The sequence below is a fragment of the Egretta garzetta genome, unplaced genomic scaffold (genome assembly GCF_000687185.1).
Source record: "Egretta garzetta isolate BGI_Z169 unplaced genomic scaffold, ASM68718v1 scaffold182, whole genome shotgun sequence".
In the NCBI taxonomy this organism is placed as follows: domain Eukaryota; kingdom Metazoa; phylum Chordata; class Aves; order Pelecaniformes; family Ardeidae; genus Egretta; species Egretta garzetta.
The window spans coordinates 396729-420998 of record NW_009258767.1 but is presented as its reverse complement, the minus strand read 5'-3'; the positions used below and the strand labels follow the sequence as shown (position 1 = coordinate 420998).

The window sequence follows — 24270 nt, the reverse complement described above, 5'->3', positions numbered from 1 at the left end:
CATATATTGACAAAGAAAAAAACCACACATATGTAAGGCGCATAATTCAGACCCAGAGGAAGCTGGTCAGTCAGACCTTGAAGTTAATGTAAGGCTTCTGAGGCTACTGACAACATGCTCCACCTGCTCTGTTTCTGTTGATACACAAAATACATACATACCACTATACAATTTACAATTTTTTCCTAGGCACTATATCCTGAACAATGAAAAATTACAGTGAGAATTGAAAAATTCTTTAAAAACTACAGCATTATTTCATTTAAAAAAAAATCTGCAGTCCTCTGTAGAAGTTTAATTTTCATACAATAAACTCAAGACTACTAAAAAAAATGACAGCAGAAAAGAAATACATTTACCATCTTCAATTCTCTCTGTGGTGCTTATGTTTTCAGAGCCTGGTAACAGTAGGTGATTTTATAAACTATATGGTGTGACAGAACTTAATGAATATTGGATAAAAAAGAAACCCTAATTCAACAGATACTCGCTATAATGTGCTTAACTTGATAAATAATAGCAATACTTATTAGACCTCCAGCGTTTAATTCTGCTTAATATATTTCCTTTCTTTTACTCAGTATTTAAAATACCACAGAAAGGCTATGGTTCAAGATCCTACTGTACCCTACAGCTTGTTGGTATTACAGCCCCCAACACTTTTATTGCTGTTGTACTACCATTATGCATTATTACACTACGACAACAGTGAGCTTTTTTTTAATCTTTCAGTTTAAGAGGGGAAAAAAAAAAAGCACAGTCTATGTCCCAATCCTGCAATGAACTATTAGTGCATCAAATTCCACTTATCAATCCATACATGTTCCAGTATTTCTCAATTCTTTGCCATTTCAGAGTCTAAGAATTTTCTCTTTCTGGTAGGAGTCATTAAAAGACCAGACTGCCCAAACTGGCAAAGAGCAATGCTGGAGCTCCTCAGATATGGCAGTACATTTGCTATGTCGTGTAAGAGCCTTGAACACAAATGCTCATGATCCTAATACGGGTTTTTGTGGTTACCCATCTTAAGTTTCATTATCAAAGACAAAAAAAAATTGGTATTTATGAGTACCATGTTCTAAGAAAATTACAGGCTACATGACACAAAAAAAAGCCAATATATTCCTGTCTATGGCTAAGAAAAAACACCCTCACGCAGCTACGCACACCAGCTCCACCAGTTTGAGCCGCTCACACGCGAGCACAGGTAGACAATCAGTGCTAACCCAAGACACAGAAGAAATTAATTGAAAATGCATTTGGCAATACACTACTCACAAGCCAAACTCGCTGCGACACACAAGTCTCTGCTAATTTTTTTAAGCCAACTTGTTCACAATTCTAAAATCTAAAATGCAGAAAATACTGTGGCACAATGGGCCTGTAACACTGAACTTTTTAGTCATATTAATTTTGTTCTTAGCAGCATGACATTCTCAAGAGAGAAATTAGTTTCACAGTGGCAGAAAATATGTATTAAGACACCAAACCACGAGTGTCTACATAAAAAGAGCTGTTCTATTTTTAATATGACAATAGAAGTAAACAGAAAGAGAACAGCCTAGACACTCCATATGAGCTCCTCAAACCATTGCTCTGAAGCCTCCAGCGTAATTAAAATTTCTTTCTTCGGTACCACGATGGACCACGTGAAGCGATCAGGCATCTCCCACCCTTCATTTTCAATTCACCTCTCCGCCTAAGCACAACTCCCAGCCCACCCTGTCTACCTGACAAGTGACAGCCCAATCTGATTAAATGCTTGCAAGGGAGGGGACTCATGGGCCTCCATGACAGGCCAAAAGTGATCACCATGGAGATACATAATTACAGCTGTCAACGCGTCTACTGTCCTGCTGGCATCAATTTGATTGCTCCCAGCAATAATGATAGACAAAGCTTAGTGTGCACTCTCCTGCACCCAATCACTTTATCTATTCCGTGGTCCATTTAGCTGACATGCAACATTCACACAAGCAAATAACAGCAGTAAGCAGAACATTTAAGGCATTTTAATTGTTTTTTCTTTGTATGGATGGCTCACAAGCGCAAATGTTATTACATAAAACTCCTGCTGCAGCATTAATTGAAGAAAGATTTGGTGGGACAAAGACTGTAGGGGGTATAGTTTGTCCATTATCACTTGTACTTTCAACAGGTCTCACGTTTGGAAAATTGCAAATTGCAAAAACTTGCAAGGGCAAAATGTTTGACATCCTGTTAGCTATTACAACATGGTGAAAACTTCTACCAACCACTGGAGTATTCATTATAAATTCTTATTAAATACACTCTTTGTTTCATTTAAAAAAAAGTTTAGATACATCCAATGATACCTTTTTCCCTCATCTCCTCTTTAAGATCACATAATGCCTTTTAGATCTTCACAATTTTTTTCTGCTTTCAGGCTTTGAACACAGCATGAAGCCTTAAAGACCAGAAAGGGTCAGGTCCCTTTGGAAAGTACACGGGCAAAAACAATTTAAGAGGCAAAATAAATCATATATCCAGTAACATCTCCACATTTAAGATTCCTCCTGTAATCTTTCACTATTCTCAGTGCAAGCAATCAGACTGAATAATCGTATTCACAGATGGTACAGCCTTGTCATTCCACTAACTGACATAGCGGCATCTCTATGTGCACTTATGTCTTCGACTACCTTGATTTTACAGAAAGGCGGTGTCTTTGTTCTTTACACGTAGCAGAAAACACTGTTCATTAAACAGCTGTTCCATATAGTTAGGCTGTATCCTGAAACGTGTAATAATCGCTGTAACAAATTCCCTCCTTAAAGTCTACACAGCCAAACAGAAAGCAGTGGCAGTTTCTCACTGGTGTCCCTGGACCTCTGTACATGAAGAGCTGACTCAACATTTCACTGTCCTTTCTAATCACCATGGTATTTTTACTAAAGCTCTGTTTGAAAAACTTAAGCTGAAACTTATAGAAAGTAACAAAATATTTCAACATATTGAAAACCATTGTTTCCTGTTATACACAATTTGGACATTTTAAACTCAGTTTGGAACTGTACATTTTTAAGCAGTTTTTCAGGTTGCACAATAAGTATTGCCATGTCCTGTCCCGTCCGTCCCCCGTGCCCCCCTCCCCATCAAAAAGCTGGAAAAAAGGCCCAATTTACAAAGCTGCTGAGTACTTAGAGTCTCTGTCTATAAAAGTAACACTCAGCACCTATGAAAACCAGAACCAAGTTACTTACACTTGGCACGTGCAATGGTTCCTGATACTGAGACAGTTTACCAACGGACGGCAGGCCAAAAGATTTGTAGGGGTCCTGAAATAAAATTCAACATGAGAAAGCATTAAGCTTTTACAGATGCGGCGAAGATAACAAAAAGCTGGAAGTCTAACAGAAACCACTGCTGGAACAACTTTGTTTTCTTCCCCGGAATTACTTGCGTTGAAGTACATTTACTTCATCCACCTACCCCTGCGACTCCAAATAAAGAACTGGAAGCATAAAAATTCTCTTGCATCACAGTCAAAAAGCAGGAAAGAAGTGCTCTGCACATAGCTATAGTACACCACCAAAATATACAGAGATGACATTTTCATTTGCTACACTGCGCATTGGAAGACGGATGGGAAAGTATTCAGAAGGCTGGAGTTGAGAATATATATTCTCAACTATATAAGGAAAACATTTCAGAGATTAAAAAGGCAGTTAGAAATTCAATCATCTTAAGAAATCAAACTGACCTTTATGCCTTCGGAAATCTCCTACATAATGCAATACCAATATAAACTTAATAGGACAAGAAATTAATATATTGTCTACAGAATAACCAAACTCATGGCAAAGTACTCGGATACATTACTTACTTATAAATGTGAGGGAATCTAAGCTGAACAAAAAAAAAAAAGCCCAAGCATTGGTTACTCCAGGGTAAAGCCTACTCATACTCAGAATAGCTTCCATGCCAGTCACAGGGCAAATATTTATTCTTTATCAAAATAGTTCATATAACTTGTAGTCAGTAGACCATGTTGAAGATTACATTCGTGCCATGAAGAGAAAGAAAACACCAACATACAGTAAGACGCCATGGGTCACAAAAGCCACAATAGTTAAGGAAGGGGGGGAAAAAAAATCTCAAGGTGCTGAATTATTTTTGAAAAGCACATTTACCTAAAACATTCCTCAGAGTGATAGGAGCTAAGCATCATGTATCAAAAATGACACAAAAAAGACATTATCTTGAAATGTCCTAAATGTGCTTGAAAATGGGTGTTATATTTTAGTAAGCTTTTTTAAGGTGAGATGGAGTCTCATACCATAATTATAAAGCTATTGTCTTGGAGGGCACTTTGAAAATTTGTCCTATAAACTTCAGTTTCAGAAGATATATAAATTGCTTTTTCAGCAACCTATTAAAAAGTGATAGTACAACAAAAATTCTGTAAGCCACTGAATTTCAGCTGTTTTTTTAAGAGAACATTTCAAGTACACAAGTTAAGAAACCTGGAAACACTAGTTAACTGTAGCAAATAACTCCAGCGCTGCATCATTAAACGTGAACAGAACATACAGCAAATGTCCTTAGAAATAAGCCTTAGTTACCTCTTCTACCGCTTTTCGTTTTGATTTTCAGAAAAAAGATATGTTGAAATACATACTGTATTTTGAATTTAAAAATAAAAATTCTACAATTCTACAAAAGCTCATTAACCATTTGTGTTACGTATGCTAAACTGTGACTTTCACATGATATTCCTTGACTTCACCTTGGCATCTGTCCACACCTGGGTATTATTACTCCACAATTCAACCACCTACCCTCCTCCCCATTACCACTCATTTACCTCAGCATAAACTCGACATTCAACCGCCCAGCCGTTGATGGGAATATCAGCCTGTTTGTGCCTGAGAGGGTAACCCTTAGCAACACGGATCATTTCTTGGACTAAGTCCAGGCCGGTAATGCATTCTGTGACGGGATGTTCAACCTGCAAGGTCAAGAACTGTCAGTCAGTAGGTAACAAAAACAAAAAAAAAAAAAAACCACCACCACTCCCCAGAAACAAACACGGATAAACACAAAATTAGACCAGCCAAAAAACAGACAAAGAATACGTTTCCATCTTGGGAAAAACCAAAAAAATTTCTACTTAAACTCCAGCAACCACCTTCTTTGCAGGGAATGCCCCCCCCAAAAAATAATTAGCAGATTACAATAACTAGGAGCAGCATACAAAAGGAAAACTATAGAGAACACCTAGGAGGTTTTGCGGGGGGCAGAGGAGGATGGTGTTCATTTATTTTGCAAATTCAAATGCACTTGGTGACGAAGAGTTAATTTTTCTTTGTTTGGAAGCTTTTCCCATTCAATTTTGCTTTGAAAAGACTCGCACTGTAGCCATAGATATATTTTAACTGAAAATCTCAGAGTAGCTGATAATCACCCCATTCTGCTACACTTAACACGGCACGTACAGGAGCCGCTTACAATTTTCCATAGAACTAGCCTACCCTAAATCTCACCCATTCGCCTGCTTTCACTAACCTGTCCTGACAAGCAACCAGATTAGCGTAATCTTGCATCAGCGCAGTGTAGCAGAAATGAGCAGATGGATCCTTCAATTTTTTTTCCCCCCCTCCAGACTTATCTGTTTAGTGCTTAGCATGCACAATAGCTGGGCTGGACCAGCAGAGTCACTCTGCGCTCTCAGCAAATTGCTGCTAACGGCTTTGGATGATGCTGCCATGGGAATACCCGTCGCTCACGCTAACCCCGGCATGTGCGTACAAGCATGCACACATGTGCGCGCATATGCACATACACACTTTGTTCCTTGAAACAGGGATATAAAATGGACATGTTTATTAACTTAAAGAAACCCCTTTAACTAGACACAGTGCAGTAAAAAAGCACCCAAAGACAGGAGGGCGCGCCAGAGAGATGAAGTAAAAGATAGGCACGCTAAAAGCATGTTCTTCACACAGAGACAGCTGTAAGACCTTCCATTCAGAAATTATGAACAGAACTACCATTTTTATTATAAACTGTCTGTGTTCCAAGGGCCAAAATACCTTAAGAAAACGCACTTCATGATGGTTTCTCTACCATGAGATGTCATACTATGTCCATTTCGTGACACAGCAAAAGGTCAAAGACCAAATCAGTTGTCTTTCTTCCTTCAACTACGCTAGTATTAAGGAAAGCATTTAGTCATTATAATAATCTTGTGGCTTATCAGAACAAGAAGATGCTTTGGTCTTTAAGAAAAAAGCTTTGTAAAAATAAACAGATGGCATCCATAATTAGCCCTGTGTGCGCTGTGAGTTTGTTCAGAGTTTCAACAACATTTTAAGACATTTTGACATAATTTTAATGACAAATCATCACTGAAACAAGCACCTATTCTTTGAAGGATAAAAGTGACATTGAAATGGGAATCTGATTATACAGTTTAAGGATGTACCTTTGGGATTCAATCTTGATTCTACCTAACACATGATATTCTCCAGCGTGTCAAGCTTAATAACAGTATTTGGAGAATCTATGAAACATCTCAGTGTCTACCCTGCAGTGCTAAATTGAAGCAATTCAATTTCTATTAAGACCTGAAGTTTCTATTAAAACTCTCTAAGTTTTAATAGAAAGTTACTTATCACACATTCATACTTGGACCACAAAACTTTATTATTCCCTTATTTTGGAACTTAAGTTTTAAAAAAATTACCTTTGAGTTTAGAACACATTTGAAATTCTAACATTTCAGATAATTAAAATACATTCCCTCCCCCCCCCACAAGACATTTGCATTATTTAGTTATACTGTCATTTTTCTTGGACTGCAATTGGCATTCCAGATTCAATAGCTTCATTGTTGTTTTCCACTTTATTGTTGATGATCAAAATAAGATGGAATGTTTCTGGAAAGAAAAATATTTTTGTTGTTTGGTTCTTACAAATCACAAACATTTATTTAATCCATTCTTCAATACAGATCTTTGACTTGGTCAATATTTTCTTCTGTTTCTTCAAAATACTCCCTTTGTGTCTGCACACAAAACAGCATTCAGAAAATACGACAAGGAGAATTTTTTGAGGGTTTTTTTGGGGTGGGGAGAAGTTGTTCTGCTTTCTTTTAGACTGTGCTTCAACTAGTGCTGTTTCGGCATAATGTAGATGGTACCAATGATACCACATACATTTAAAATGCATTTTAGTATACTTTAAGACCACCAGATCACCAAAACTGGGTAGAAAAGAATTTTAACCTTGAAATCCTAGTTGACTTATCCGTGACTTTAACCTTTCAGTGAGGTGCACAGCTCAAACTGCACTTGTTTTAGCATCTGCAGTTTTCTTTCAGCAAGGGGAGGTGCAGGAGGGGGTCAGTATTTTTAGCATACGGAATATGCTTCAGCATACAGTACAAAAGGACATTAACAAAGCAGTAATGCCATATCCTGGTTCAACAAGCACCCTGCAAAGAGGTTCTGGAGGTGCAAGAATCCACCCACAGAGTGATACACACAGGATCTGAAATTAAAGCTCTAATCTTTTACAAAGCAAGGAAGGATGGGGGGTAGAAGTGAAGAAATGAGACCACTCTTCTCCCCCCTCTCCCCAAAAAAGAAAACACAGAAAATCATCGTTCCCTACTTAAGAAAGGTCTAGAGTAACTATCACAGCTATTTGACTAAGGTAACTGTTGTATCTGTTTTTAAATCAGTATTAGGCTTTAAATGTTTTCCTCTTTTAGTTTTTTCAGGTGTCACTCTTGTTTTGCCTGCCTGTTGCATTTTTTTCTATTAATTTTATGCTATACCTCTTCTCCATCAACAGCCTTGGCATCCATAAAACAGCAAGTGAAGTCAAGGACTAAATTTTAGAAGAAATTAATGCAAGTATGCTCACAAACAGAGCTGAATCACACTCAATTGATCAACTCTTTTAACTTTGGGCCATACTCAGATTTTGTAGTCAGCTGATCCGAGATCTTGCCAGTGAAGCTCCGGTCAATAAGGTAAGAGCCAATGGTGGTATGGTTATATGATAGTGGGTAAGTTCACACATTATCTCTGTCCTTAACACAAAGGGCAAAACCAGACATGTCTGCAGCAAGCAATCTACAGATCACAGCTATATCAAGGCAGCTGTACCTTATTCTCAACAGGACAAGCAGAAAAAATTGATCAGCAACAACTCTCAATCAGCTGCTGAAAGTATCACCTTTACTACCAGTTCCTTTACTTATACCAAGTCTGGTCATAAACAATTTATAACAAATCGTCCTTTCCATGCACTTAAGCACAACACATACCTCCTTTAAAAAGCCTTACTCCCCGCTTTCTGTGACACACACGCACCTCTTTCTCTGAAAAATGCCACTTATGTTCCCACTTCCAAGTCCGCAAAGCCATAGCTGTTAGGGCCAGCAACATCCATACAGGATAAAGGGAAAGTGCTTCCCCTTCAAACTGGATCTGCTCTTCTTCAGACACCTCGCAGCAATCAGCTTCCCTAACCAAGCGTTTTTGCTTCCCTAACCTCTTTCAGTTTATACAGCAAGTGATACTGGTGGCAAAGCCTATTAAGAAATAACAACTAAGACCCAGTATATAGATGGTGAAGCAGGTACAAAGGAGCTAGGGGTACTTGCCAACATCACAGTCCAGTTAGCATCCATCCCCAGAACAGTATGGAGAGGCTGCTAACTCTCATCCTGTTCTGTGACTGCCAACAGTCTTAAAGCTCTACCAGACTGGGGTTCATCCATAGCTACAGAAAACAGTCATGCAATTTTTATGAACAGTTGGAGCTAAGAGTTAAATTAGCAATGACTGCTCCCCTTATATTCAGGGGAATAATTCCAGGACACATTTTTCTCAAGACCATCAAGGTACTCAGATCTAATAGCAAACACTTCTGGATACTCTCGCAGATTGCTGCTCTCTTTTGCCCCTGTGTGCATAAGGCATCAAGTTACTCACACACCAGTTGGAGCATTCAAGCAGACCGCAGGGGCCAAGAAAATCTAAATTTCAGTAGTCTTGAAACTACAGCCTATGTCGCCCCTACTACTGTAAGTCCCTAGTTGGTGTCATATGCTCCTTTACATTCAGATAAATAATCTCAAAACTAACTTTCAACATACACCTCAGTTTCCAGGAAACACGATTCACCTGGAATCTCATGGGCTTTTCTGCAGCAGCCAAATCCAGTATCAATTGACCCAAATCCATCAACTTACAGATGCTCCTCAGCCCCCTTTATTTCAGTAAGCCTGGTTTCTATTTTGAAGAACTGAACAGCAACAGAGGTGCACACATGTTCTGCTCTTCAGGCATGCCAGCTTCCTGACTACTATGAGCAGGAGCACTCTGGGGTCACATCTTCTTTCTGCAAAATAGTTCACAACAGCCATATATATGGGGCTTGGGGGGCACATACTTTTCAAAAAAACCTCCTGGAGAACAGACCATGTTTGGATTAAAGTACAGAATGAATGGAAAGCACACAGGAATACACAACAGGCAATCTCCTATGTTGTCCTTTTCTATAGACATAGTGCATAATACGAGCTGCTGCTTATTTTGTGATTTATTAGTACATGATTGAAAAACTGAGTGCAATAAGAACTACAAAAATTTCCATAAACTAAGATGCTCAGGTAGACTTCTTTTATTGTTTCCAAAGTAAGATGTTGTAAGAAATGCACAGACATTTGGTACCAACGAATTTCTTAACAACAGCATATAACAACTTTGAAAAATATTTAATCTACTTCCTCATAGGAAGTGATCTTCCAGTAATCACCAATTCAGTTTTGTCAATTTTTCTTTGCAAGGATTTGTTTCTTTATTGTACTGGACAGATGCGGGTAAGAAACCACTCACCCGCCTGTGAATGCCGAATCTGTCTTTTCTGTATTTTAAACAAACAGCACACATTTTATATCAACAAGTTATTTAGCTCACAATTTCAACATAACTTTCTCCACTAACATCTGCACTTTAAAAAAAAAATCTTGCAGTTCAGTAATTCAACACAATTTCCTTTCCACTACATACTCCACGTAAGAAAATAAAGAAACTTGCACCCACAAAACCTACACTTTCTTTCCTAAAGAGAAAATTCCTGCTTTCGCTGTATTTAGCAGCACTATTAAAGCCCTCTCAGAGTACTTCGTTCAAGGTGGCTCTGGTCACATTGCAGCCATTCTTGGGGGTTTTCTTTACATTAAATTCACCAAAGGAAAGAAACCAACGTGCCCTTTGAAGAATGACCTTTTGTTTCTCTCCTTGTTAAAAATGGAGGGAAGCCTCCTTTTTCTCTACGTTTTTAATAGTATTCCATGATAGTTACGTGGTAATGTTGTCTCTAAGATATCACTCCATGCCCTGGCAGCACTGTTAATGGCATCTTTCAGATTCAATGACTTAGACAAACAATGTCGTTCTCTTCTGTCAACAACAATTAGCAATGCTTTTCTGTAGTTCTTTGGGGAAGCCTGAAAAGCAGACAACCAGTAGCTACATAATGGAAGTTGCATTAGGAGGCAAGAATGTGGCAAAAATCTGGTTAACTGTTGTCGGCTGACCCTCTTGTGTGAAGAAGTGTTGTTTGGCAGCAAAATCACCTTTTCTTTCGGTTCTAAAAATGGCCATGAACAGCTGGTATAAACTGTGTGCAGAATGGATTCTGGTGGGCTTAGGGGATTGGTAATGGGATAAGAGACCTTTCACCTTTAGGTCAGTAGTTCAAATTCAGCCCAGGTTAGCAGCAATTGAAAGTCTTTACCATCTGACACTGTTCGTTAGCCTATTTAAAATGACTGAAGCAAAGTGTCACAGTAAAACAAGATTCCAGTATTAAGAAATATGAAGAGTCTCGGCAAACAGCAGAAACAGTCGCTTGAGACTTTACTTTGAAATCCCGCCATTCAGGCTTCGTAGGAACCTACTCCTCTAGCTCCTGACAGCCCCTTTCACGGCTCCCCTACTCCTGCCCACCTCTCACAATTCATCCTCCGGGCAGTTACGCACACCACGACAACAAAACCACCTCTTGCCGTCCCGCGGGGCTGCTATGGATACCAAAGTCACCACCTCTCCGTGGTTTTAGCTGGCAAACCAGACTCAGCTCATCACTTTGCTATTTATATTTTGCTGCCACTGTTGATATAGTGCAGCTGCAATATTTTTTGCCAGCACTTCTCTCCTTCACTGAGCAAACGTGTAGCAGGTGCTGCCTAATGATGTGCAACAGAATACAGATACCATTAAGAGACTGTTAGAACCAGCAGTTTATAAGCAGCGGAGCTCCAGACAGTCACCGACAGGATTTCTACATATTTCTAGACACTTCCCAAGCACGCTTTTTATACCTTCATGAGGGGGGACACGCATGAAAAGGGTGGTAGAAAGAGACATGCTGCATGGAAAAATTATTCCTCTTTTACACCAGTTTCATACAAAGACAAAGCTCTGGAATATAACATTTTCCAGAGGTCAGTAAAATCTGATCGAAACACTGAAAGCGATGAACAAAAATCTTAACACTGAGTGATCTTTTATGGGTGTATGGAAGTTTATTTACATTCGCTTTATGCCTTGTAATCAAGTTACTTTAAAAGAGCTTGAAAACATTTACATAAAATAAATACTCTCTCTGCAATTAACTGTAAAATAAAAACATACAGATATGCCATTTGCTTTCAATAGATCTCTTACAAACACGTCAAAGTTAACTTCTAATCCCTAAAAAGTTATGAGAAAAATATTCAAACTGTCACATGAGGAGAAAACACACTGCTACTCAAGTTACTGTATTTCTCAACTCCACTGTGCTGAATACAGGCTACACAAACGATCTTTTCAATCCAATTACTCTCAGCAAATTTGGTCATGTTTTGAGGAGGAAGGGAGTGCTCACTTGTTATTTAAATCGCAGAACGCGTGGGGGAGGCAGAAGGTTGGGAGCAGACCTGAGACGCAGACGTACAAATTGTATTCAGGGTAAGTGCTCTCTTCACACTGCTCATCACATATTTCTCGGTTCTCCTCAAGCCAACGAGAGATGCTTCTCATTTCAAGGTGCTACAAACTTCTAGAATACGTGATATTTTCCTTTTGCCATCATCTACTGATTCACACGTAAGAAGCTTAGCCACACTGCACACCCACATGTTAACAGATGTTCTTTATTTACAGACTGAAGACTCTCGTCCTATAAAGTCAAAGAGGAACATTTCTAACCTTCCAGTGAAAAGCAGAAGAGATTTTTCTGGTGAAAGCCAGCATTTCTGATGGTAGCACGATCAGGAGATTTTGACACAATTAGAAAGTTAAAAGGGCTATCAATCTAAGCGGTCAGAAACTTTTTATTTATTTCAAAGCTCTTGTTTGGCTATTCTGGACTATGACTGCCTTTGATTAGGCTGATGGCAACTAGGTAACACGAAGCACACAGCAGTGTGAGCAGCTATAAAGAATCAGATACTCAACATCTGGTCTGCCTCAACAACCCTAACAGTGGTAAGCTGCCTGAAAACCACTCCGAAAGCGCCCGAAATGACAACATACAGAAGTTCTCTTGTAGCTGCTAGGGCAGCCATTTCTATGTTTTCTTGTGAAAAGCAAGAATAACTAGTTTTGCTACGCAATTAACCAATCTCATGTCTCATACTTATCAGCCAGCCTCTGAAAGATGGCAGAGCAGCAGATACAACACAAAGTACATTTCCAACAGCAAAGAATAAATCATTCTAGCTGAATCACTTTGAGGGAGTGAAACATCTGTAACAGATTTGTGTAGCATACAAGAGACACAATGGAGCTGATTCACCAACTTTTTTCACTTCCCAACCTCATATTGTATTGCAGCAACACTTAAAAATTAAAATAAAATATAAACTTCCTGTAAGGTGCTACTTACACTTTTTTGCAGAACTATATAGCAGGAAAGGTATATTCCCAAAGAGTTCCCCAAAAAGACAGCCAAATAATAATACGACTCTCAATTACTGCAAAACAATTTACAAAAAACACTGGAAGATATCTGACAGATACACCAAAGGGAGGGAGGGGAGCAATCAGCAGGCAGTGCGCAAAGTATTCGACACGGTTTAGTTAGCTTTATGCAAGTATATTTCTAAAGTCTGTATCAGAAGTAAAAAGGCTACAATGATCTGATTAGGGATTGCTGAAACGTTAAAACAGACAGAGGAAATTGTGTAATTTAGTAGACATGTTCTGATGATGCTGACAGGTAGCTGTGTCTGTAATGCACACTAACAAAGACCCTAGGAGCATCATTCTTGGATCAGATGTCCATCATTTAGGAAAGTTCTTCCAGCTGTGGAGCGTTCAGCAAAAACAGAGCAAGCGAGCCTGTTAGCCACTGTTCACAGGTAGGAGATGCACAAGGAAAAGGCTGAAGCAATCTAGAGACTCTCCTGGTTCTGGAGTTAAATCTGGACAAGCTTAATTTGAGTTTCTATGTTTGGCTCTTAATAGAAGGGAGCAAGAACGAGATGTTAGTTGTGTAACTGTTAACTGAACAGAAAGTAAAGCTTGAGACCTGGGAGAAGTGACAGATCAATCGGGTAAAGCCTGAGGAAGAATCACGACAAAATTACTAGTCTCCAGCCTCAAGCTGAAATGCTAATTAGAGACAATACACAGGATAGAGGAATTAGAGAATATCTAGACAAGTACTGTAATTTAAGATTAGTAAATTTCTTTACGAGTTGGAAAGAACAAGTCTGCTATTGTAGGGTATTGTCAAACTGCTTAGGCTGTATTTCAAAAGGAGTCTTTAAAGTCCTTAAAGATGGAATTGTGAAAGCTTTCTTATTACGTATGTGGAGACCTCAACAATTAAGCAAGTTTGAGGTTTGGGACTCCAGACACTTACCACTATGCATTGTGGGGGGAAGACACCATAACACAGCAAAGGCAGTATCTTAAAAACAAATCGCAAAAAGAATCACCTCCAAGGATACTCTATTGCCAATTCCATTTAGGAACTGATGGAGAATAATATACTACAGCAAGAAAATGGTTTTGAACTTCTGGCAGGTTATGCAGAAAGCCATGAATTTATTTTCGTCTATGTAAACAAGAACATGGAGAACCACTAAAAAGTGTCCTCTCAAGAACTACAAAATGGTGAAAAGTGTAAAGAATATGATCAGAGAGACAGGAATTCTTCATAATATTTTAATGAACTATAGATTGCCATTAAGCACCGCTCTCTCTAACTGAATCTAAGGTAGACCAGATTGTGCTTAGCAAACCCCGAGCAAAAGCATGTAAAGTTTAACCATCATGATTAATTCCAAAAACATTGCTGCCCTGCGAGGCAAGGCAAATTTTACCAGCAGTCTTCCCCAGTACAGGGGAAGATTGCAACATCCCCATTCGCCCTTTGTACCCCAAATTCTCTCTCACTTCTCTACCCAAAGCGTAAATTTACCCAGCCATTATACAAAGTCATGCAAAGATGTCAGAATTACGAGGATCTCTTTACGCTCTATCACTGCCCACATGTACAAGCAGCAGGCAAGACACAGCCCTAACAAAATGTAGCTAAAACAGAATAAGCACCTAATCACTCTATTGCTTGATTCCACATTTCAGTCTTTCAGGCACTATTTAACAAAATGAGAAAAACAGGATAAAGATGATGGAATTTACTTGCTTACAATTTGAACTTTCTTCCCATCTTTGAGTATGATATCCAGACATTATGTGCCTGTTTTCTTAGATTATGACCAGAAATGCATTTTAACAATCAACTAAGAGGTACAGGGAGTTTTCCATAAAACACAGTTTGTCCATTAATTTGCAGTGTACATTATAACATCTGACTACGTGTGTTGTTACAAAAATCCTACACCATGTCAGCATGCTTTTTACACAGCCGCATTCCAGTCACAATTTCAATCATATGCAGCTTGCTAGTGTTTTTATTGCTGATATACACATATAGTTTTAATCACCCTCCTAGAGAAACTCAGCAAGCGATCATCAAAGTATAAAAAATAAAAAAGAAACTTCAGGGACCAGTGGGGAAAAGCATCAGAGCACAGTGGCTAGCCACTTACTGTGAACTCACAGTGGCACTTAACAGTGACCTCTTGCAAGGTCTTTAGGTCAAGTGTAACAAAGAGCAAAAGCTCTGAAACGCTTACTTGAGTGCTGTGCGAGGGCTCACCGCTGCAAAGTCTTGTATACGCAGGCTTATTTAAGCGAGTAGATCTTTTAAGTTCAGTGGGAAGTGCTCACATACGTCAAGTTAGTTATGTGTAAGTCTTTGCAGGAGCAGACCCCTAAGTATTGAAGGAGGTTATGTTCTGTTTTTTTAAATAACACTTTTCTGAATCTGAAGAGCTGTTTTTCTTACCTGAAGTCTAGTATTCATTTCCAAGAAGTAGAAATTCTTACTGGAGTCCACAAGGAATTCTACTGTTCCAGCAGAGGAATATTTTACTGCTTTGGCAAGAGCTACTGCTTGTTCTCCCATTGCTCTTCGAGTTTCAGGGTCTAGAAAAGTGCTACAATACAGAAACAGTGCCTTTCTTTAGTTAAAAAAGAATAATTAAATAATTTCATCTTCTGCTTAAACTACCACCAAAAAAGGACAGCATTATTTAAGTCATGAAAACATGTCAAGACTGTCAAATGTATGCCTTTACATTTATATTGCTCCTAAACAGATACACTGCATGCTTTGCAATTACTGCTAATGTACAGGAAATTCAGGATAAATAACAGTATTCTCTAAAACATAAAATAACAGAACACAGCTTTTTTAGAACACTGAGATTTATACTAACGTAAGTTAAATGAAAATACACACAAATCCATGATATTTTAGAAGACATATCTATTTGCAAAAAACTAACTAAAAAATCCATCCAATGGAAATAGGAGTGCCAAAACACAAGGCCTAAGGGGAATTTGTTTTCTGACTCTGAATTAAAACAGCATGGTCATTTCATGGATATTCTATGCAATACAGAAGTTTTGGAAATTAATGAAGTATTTATTTGGCCTTCTTATGTGAGTAAGATTACGTGGAAAAAAAATTGGGCATTCATAGTATTCAACTAAAACACTGTCAACAATATCATGACTTAAACCTTCATATCCTGTATTTCCTCTCTCAGCTCTACTTGTAAGCTGAAGACCAGTCATCCATGTTTGTGAATTGCAGTTCATCCCTTTCCACAAATCCTGGACACGCTGAAGGGCACCCGAAGAGCAGCTCAGCTACCACCTTGGGAGCCACTGTGAACACTGCCCAAACGCCAAGCCTTCACATTCTAGGAGAGCAACACACCACTCCCACTGGTCCAGTGAATCAGAAGACTCGGGAACGTACATATTCTGCTTGTTATTCTCCTGTATACTGCAAATTCAGTTTAGAGTAACCTATGCAGATTGTTAATTTGGAGCTAGAGAAATTTCTGTGGCTTTCCATCAAAGCTGAGAAACTAGTTGCCCCTCGCCCTGATACGCTGACCTTCAATGAAAGATAACACATAGCTGTTCATTTTATATGAGCTTACAAATAACAATTACTATATGTCTGCGGTGACTTACATTAGGCACAACTTGGCTGTTGTTTTAAAAGGGAATAGGAAGTCATTTCTACCCTACCTCTAAGTTACCATTTAAAATGAAAATACCAAATGTTATATATTTCTTGAGGTATCCTCAGCAGAGAGTCCTAATCTTCCATGTATCTGAATTGGCCCCATCAAAGTCAGTGAAGCTCCATCTGGGGCCCAGGACTGAACTCAGACAGAAAGCAGTGCTGGGTCAGGACTTATTTTTCAGTACTTACCATGGGGTTTTTCACTGAGACCTGAATTCACAGAAGAGCTAAAGATTTCTGCCACAAAAAAACATATTTGACATGACACAAAAAGTGAGGAAATATCTAAGGAAACTGGGAAACAATGGAATCCTTTTCTTTACGGGAAAAGCATTACTTAACACCTCCATCCTTCCAGTGCCTACACGGGCAGATTCTGATGGACGGTAGGGCAGGCATTTTCAGAATTTGGGAAAAAAAATATTTCTTGGCAAGCAACAGGATCAACATGAAAAGGAAGTCAAGTCTGACCCCAAGAAAACTATCAGATCCTACACCAGACCAAAGGAAAAAAACAAAAACATGCAAAACTGTCATACCTATGAAAAATAAGCACTGGCAATGTGACAGAGTTTCATAATATTTCTTATTTTGATTCAATAAGAGGCTAATACATTACACAAAGTCAACAATCTATAATTCAATTTGGAGTTTCTGCAGGGCTTTGATCATGAAAGGTCAATTAGTGGCTTACGAAGAACAGAACCTGTTCAATATCGGCTTCATACTCTATTTCTAGAATAACCATTATTACTTCTCATATGGATGAAAGACAGTTACTCCCCCTTATTACAGCAGTGTCTTCCCTATGTTTGTTAAATGTAGGTCTGAGATCTCTCTGTTCACCTCCTGCTGTAGCCAAAGAATGGAACAGAGGTGTCACACTGCTAAACTTGATCTCTGCCACGTGGTTAAGCTTTATACTCTAAAATGACTGGATCATCCCTGCAATCAGCTAGGTTAATTAACCAAAGTTTTCCTGTTCCCCTCTGCTGCTTTACGTTTTATATATATTGTTTCTCCCTTCTTTAACAATGCATCTTTCACAACTGAAAGAACTCTTCTCCAATCTAATTAGGCATCACTTAAAAATGCAGCATTTTAAACCTGACTTCAAATCTTTTTCTCCCACATATACCTGTTATTCTTTCGACGAAATAGCTCCTATGGCAGCATGAAGGCTGCAAAATAAAAAGGATTTGCAAGATAAAAGCACCAAAAAGAAAAAATAAGATCAGACCTGACATTTCACTCAGAAAACCTTCTACAAGCTATTGTAAAGTTGATCAAAGATAATACAACTGGTTTGTTCCATTGTTTCTATATCCAGAGAGATGACCACATGGGCAAGATGTTAACTCTCCACTTCTAGTTCATCACATAATGTTTCCCAAAATATCTCCATCACCTTCACTCACAGATAAGGTTGAGATTTTGAAAAGTACAGACCGTTACACTGTCAGTGGAAATTCACTGCTCAGCTTAGACAAAAAAAAAAAACAAAAAAAAAAAAAAAAAAAAAACCACCCACACCAAAAAAAAACATCAATAACATTTACCCTTCCTCGGAAGATACCACTACGAAAAAAAAAAAAAAACCAAAAAAAAACCACCCACACCAAAAAAAACCATCAATAACATTTACCCTTCCTCAGAAGATACCACTACACTGGGAGAGAATGGTACCTTCATTTTCTAAATTTTAAGGTCAACTTACCTGCTCTTGTGGAATGGTTAGGCATACTTGCCTACAAAACCCATTCTCCTTTGAGACCTCTATTATGTACTACCAAATTGCAGGCATAAATATGCTAAAATATTTGAGAACACAGTTTTACCCCCACATCTAAACTGTGACCACCTATGAGCCATATATACAGTCACAAATGGAACAGGCTCACTGTTTCTCGTAACCGCAAATCCTTCAAGAATTTCTAGACAGAGTGATAGGAAATGTGGAGTCTGACATACATACATGCAGCACAACCCTAAGGAAAGCTTGTACAGAGAGTCTAGTTCAATAACATACCTTTCTGCTAAGTTCTTGCCTATACCCATTCATTCAAATTGTTGGTGGCTTCAAGTAGCACTTTGGCAGTTAATCTGGAATATGATCCTGAAGCACTTGGTATCATACTGAGATCTTTCAGAGAGAGCTTAGTGCTTGGAGAAACTGAGAGAAGTCACTGTCTGTGCACCTTCCAGGGACAGAAACATTCCTGAGCGAAGCTAACAACGAAGCATGCAAAAAAGGTCTTAAAAATAGTTTAACTGTTTCACTTGCATTCTAATGCAGTCACTGACTGGTAAGCTAGCCTCCCTTTCAAATCTCCTGACTCTTAGATCTTTCCATCACAGGCAGAAATAGAAAGAAACATTTTTGTCCTTTGAACTGAAACTGAAAGAACATCTTTCAATTCAAAAAGAAACCGCAAAACTAACATCTAGGATAGACAGGCAATCTCAACTCTAAATGTATGCAGCTAGGAATTAAAAAACCAAAACATAATAAACAAATTACTTCCTGCCCAAGATGAAACTTGGGGGAATTCTGGGAAATTGTTGAGAGACTGTCCTAAGACTCACCTTATTCTCAAAGTCCTGTATGCTAAGGTTTAACCCAAAGGACATGGAATCACCAGAGAAAAGTAGAGCCAACAAAGGAGACTAAGCAGGCAGCTAGCAAGTTCTAACGGCTTGCTCATTGTGGATGCTAATATGCATCTTGCATGTTAGTACAGAATACAACGGCAGGGTGTTGTTCCCTCTACAACTGCCTGACAGGAGGCTGTAGTGAGGTGGGGGTCGGCCTCTTCTCCCTGGTAACAGATGATAGGACGAGGGGGAATGGTTTGAAGCTGTGCCAGGGCAGGTTTAGGTTAGACCTCAGGAAAAATTTCTTCACCAAAAGGGTTATCAGGCTCTGGAATGGGCTGCCCAGGGAGGTGGTCAAGTCCCCATCCCTGGAGGTATTTAAAAGAAGGACAGATGAGGTGCTTGGGGACATGGTTTAGTGGTGGGATGGCAGGGTTAGGTTAATGGTTGGACTTGATGATCTTAAAGGTCTTTTCCAACCTAGACGATGCTATGATCATTACTTGTCCAGGAAAGGCCTGAAAGTGTAGAGACAAGGTTTAACACACCCAGTGTCCTGAAGCTCAGCTTTTTCAGCTATGATAGTTAGAGACCGCACCTCGAATACTGTGTTCAGTTTTGGGCCCCTCACTACAAGAAGGACACTGAGGTGCTGGAGCATGTCTAGAGAAGGGCCACAAAGCTGGTGAAGGGTCTGTAGCACAAGTCTGATAAGGAATGGCTGAGGGAACTGGGGTTGTTCAGCGTGGAGAAGAGAAGGCTGAGGGGAGACCTTATCGCCCTCTACAACTGCCTGACAGGAGGCTGTAGTGAGGTGGGGGTTGGCCTCTTCTCCCTGGTAACGGGCAATAAGACAAGAGGAAATGGCCTCAAGTTGCACCAGGGCAGGTTTAGGTTGGACATTAGGAAAAATTTCTTCACAGAAAGGGTTTTTAAGCATTGGAACAGGCTGGCCAGGGAAGCGGTTGAGTCCTCATCCCTGGAAGTATTTAAAAGATGGATAGACAAGGTGCTTAGAGACATGGTCTACTGGTGGACTTGGCAATGGCAGGTTTACAGGTGGACTCCATGATCTTAAGGTCTTTTCCAACCTAAATGATTCTATGATTCGAAACGGTATTCCATGGAGGATCAAATGTTTAATCTCTTTGACTGCTACAGCAAAGGATAGTGCTGGATGATGACAGTGAGTGGAAGGGTCTTTGCATGGCACATCCCCATAACAACATTCCATAATCTTAACTTTGGGCATCAAATAGTACAGCTAGCCAAGTGCCTCTGAACTGCTGGACACTCCTTCACCCAAGTGATGAGGCAAAAGTTAAAGTGCATTAAAAAGCTGTTAACAGGTTCTGAAACGGTTAGATAGGACACCTGCTCTCACCAAAGTGAAATTTAAGAGAACCCCTTTTTGCTCCAGTTATTGAATAGGACATCAGCTAAGACTCTTGTCCATTTACTTTCCACTGATCCATTTACTTTACATTGTTCCTAAAGGATCAATGGTTTTTCTGATTAAGCTTATGGGCCTTGTTTCTCCCCATAGGGAAGAATCCCTTATTAATCACTCTAGCAGACAGGAAAATACAACCACATCCTCACACTTTTTCTTGCCAAAGTACACTGTCTCACAGCAACTCTCTCTGAAAATGAACAGAGAAGAGTTTGAGCAGAGGAGGAACAAAAACTGAACTAAGGAACAACAAAAGACTTAAGTGTTACTCATCTGTTTAAATTTCAGCCTCTGTGGTAAAATAAGAAGCCAACAGCATCTCCAAAAAAGTGTGAAGCTAGGAGCAAAGAAAATTACTGTACATCACTGGAAGTTTTGTGTAGCACTAACTTTGCCCAGCACTGACTAAAAAACTGGCAATGATCAGATGCATCTTATTGTCTGTGCTTCCCAGAACAGAGTAGGACAACTGACTATGTCTTGGTCTCCTATTTGAAAATGGGTAATTGTCCACCATGAACACCAATGCTCCCTTGAATACCGTAACCTTATCAGGGTGTAAATTAAAGGGCTTTCTCTCCTCAAAAGAGCTTAGTTGTTGTGTTGGGGTTTTTTTATTATTACAAGAGACTGAACTTCCCTGGGAAAACCGGACATTCAAACATGAAATGATCCTATAAGGATAAGTTCAACAGCTACAGACTTAACTTTAAGAAAATCATAGAGATTATTCTCAAAGCCAAAAGGCCTTCAATAATCAGTCTCTTAAAGTAGATATTTAAGAAAAGATCATCATAGGAAAAGAGTAAATCAAAAGAGATCAGAGTCCAAAGCCCTAAACTGTACAAAAGACAAATAAACATTTTAGCCCACAGCATCCCTATCTCCTGGGCTCATGAAAATAAAAAAAAAAAAAAAAAAAACCAAAACAAAAAACAACCGAAAAAGAAAAAAGCTTCAACTTCTCTCAGCACTCTTAATGGCAACTACCATTTAAAAGTGGAGAAAAAAAAAAAAAAGGACTACTGAGGACTTCATATTTCCTCCACCCAACCATACAAGAAAAGGTGTTTCCAGGAGTCATTAATCAATGAGGCTAACTGAAACATCATTCACAGGAAGGGCTAACTTCAGGCTTTGGGGTCTCTATAGTGTCTCACAGACATTAGTGCCCTGCTTATCTGCAACAGTCTTGTAACCCTTTGTAAATAAATGGATTCTGCAGCCAACTACACATGGCTGTAAGGCAGATAAGGCTTCCAAAGCTGTCAGTGAAAGTCTGGCAGATGTCTAAAACATTCAACAACAAGAAGGAAGAAGAGTTTTCACACCAAATTTTGAAGCTATTGACTTGCCCATGCTCTTTTGTAGAGTTAGAGGAAGGGATGAGAAAACTCACCGCAACTCCAACAAAGAAGCCCGAGAAAGTTAAAAGGCTCATATCCCTGATCAAAGAAAACACTCTGATCACAGTGAGCTGGTGAGAGAAAGAGATATCACTCCCTTTAATTGACCACAGGCACGGAGAATGAGCAGGCAGTAGTGGCACCTTATGTGTACTCCTGAGGCAAAGGACTCTCAACTGCTTAGGCATGTGTATAGGCACACACACACACACACATTATATTGGGACCTGAAGCCTTCACACACAAAACCACAGAAAGATCTTTAGACATAAGGCTTCCAAGAAACGCACAGGCACTACCAGGAAGCAGGAACAGCTATTTAAGCATTTATTTGTGGGTTTCTATCCTTAGATTTAAACTTTGTTTTTTAATTTAAAATCTAGGTCATAAACAGTGCCAATCCCACAATTATGATCAAACATTAATTTACATGCTGCCTCTAAATAAACGTCATTTGAATTATGTGCTTTTTCTCACATCACATATTTCTGTGCTATAAAATAATGGCAAGCCATCCGAGCTAGCTAACACATTACACTGGGAATTCCATGGGTAGTGATATAACTGAGTCTGGTTTTCCAAAATCAAATCTTCCTTCTGCCCTTTTTTCTACACATATTCTCTGATGAATGCCATGCAACAGAAAACACAGCAAGACCATACCTTGCACAGCAGTAACGTATTTCAGTCCCATTTGAAATCAGTGGGATTAAGATCATTTAGCACTTTTGAGTTACTGGACACCTACATCTATAGTTCATTACCATGAATGGTACTAAAAGAGGCGCAGAGTATTTAGTACTTCGTGTTCCATTTCAAATAGAAATAAACAGTATTATCTGGCACTCTCACAGTTATGATAACATAGTATCTGCATCTGTGGTAAAATGAATACTTATTCCATATTTTATTTTACTCTTAAATCCAAAAGTTGAATGGCAAAGAAAAGGAAAAATATCTCAGATGTATTAAGAAAGCCATCTCATTACCATATGTATTTGATTTGTAAGATCCATATCCATTTTATACAAGATTATGAAAAAAATTAACACCTGTTTTCTTCTTATAGAAAGACATCATGAAGTAAGATCAAAACACCCTCAAGTACAACATCAAAATTGCATTACAGTCAAATAACTATAATGTAAACATGTATTTATTTTCTTTGTGATTTTTAATAGAATAAAATTTGCTTGCATTTATACAATAAATAAAATCAGCAGCTTTCCAAAAGTGCTTTCAGACTGTGAAGCTGCATCAAGAGTCTAGTATACATACCTTGGTGCTTCCTCCACAACTTTTTGGTTTCTCCTTTGAATGGAGCACTCTCTTTCATTCAACCACAAAGCATTACCATGTTTATCTGCCAAAACCTGAAACAATAGCACACTGATATTAACAAACAGATGTGTGCATGTGGCCTTTTGACATTATACTATTACATAGCATTCAGTTTAATTTAAAAATACTTTTTTTTTTCTCCAATCTAGAAATAAAGGTTGGAAAAAAATGCTAGTGTAGAAAGTTAATTGTATATGAAATACTAACTGAATGCTCCTTCAAATTCTGAACAGGGTTATTTTAAAGCCTCCATATAGAGTGTATATATAGCAAAAACCCACTCACTTCAAAATTTGTGAGAAGCTCCCAAAAGTTCAGACATCAGAAATAAAAATACTGAAATAAGATTCAAACTACATTTTCAAGCATTTTAGAATTGTGTTGCACAATGAAATGACTCAGAAGCATATTGTTAAGCAATATCTTGTGTCAATGAAGGAGAGAAAAATCTTAAAGGATGCAAATTTTGCACCTGAATTACACACAAGTTTTCAGAAACAATGGTTAACAGCCTTCTCAGTAGGCAAGCCACAGCACCTTGTCTTTAACAAAGAATAATCATAGAATCATAGAACCACTTTGGTTGGAAAATACCTTTGAGATCATCAAGTCCAACCGTTAACCTAACCCTGCCATCCCACCACTAAACCATGTCCCTAAGCACCTCATCTATCCTTCTTGTAAATACCTCCAGAGATGAGGACTCGACCACCTCCCTGGGCAGCCCATTCCAGAGCCTGACAACCCTTTCGGTAAAGAAGTTTTTCCTAATGTCTAGCCTAAACCTGCCCTGGCGCAGCTTCAAACCATTCCCCCTCGTCCTATCATCTG

The 24270-nt window shown here is 38.8% G+C and overlaps 1 protein-coding gene across 1 annotated transcript in view; it reads right to left on the bottom strand.

The window, feature by feature from the left end:
• LOC104135673 (propionyl-CoA carboxylase alpha chain, mitochondrial) overlaps positions 1-24270 on the bottom strand; it is a 252781-nt gene that overhangs the window by 85409 nt on the left and 143102 nt on the right. The window contains exons 12-15 of the mRNA XM_035889044.1: positions 23377-23471; positions 15388-15538; positions 4829-4972; positions 3225-3299 (exon numbers count right to left, since the gene is read on the bottom strand). Coding sequence (XP_035744937.1) covers positions 3225-3299; positions 4829-4972; positions 15388-15538; positions 23377-23471 — 465 coding nt within the window. The remainder of the gene's footprint in view (positions 1-3224; positions 3300-4828; positions 4973-15387; positions 15539-23376; positions 23472-24270) is intronic.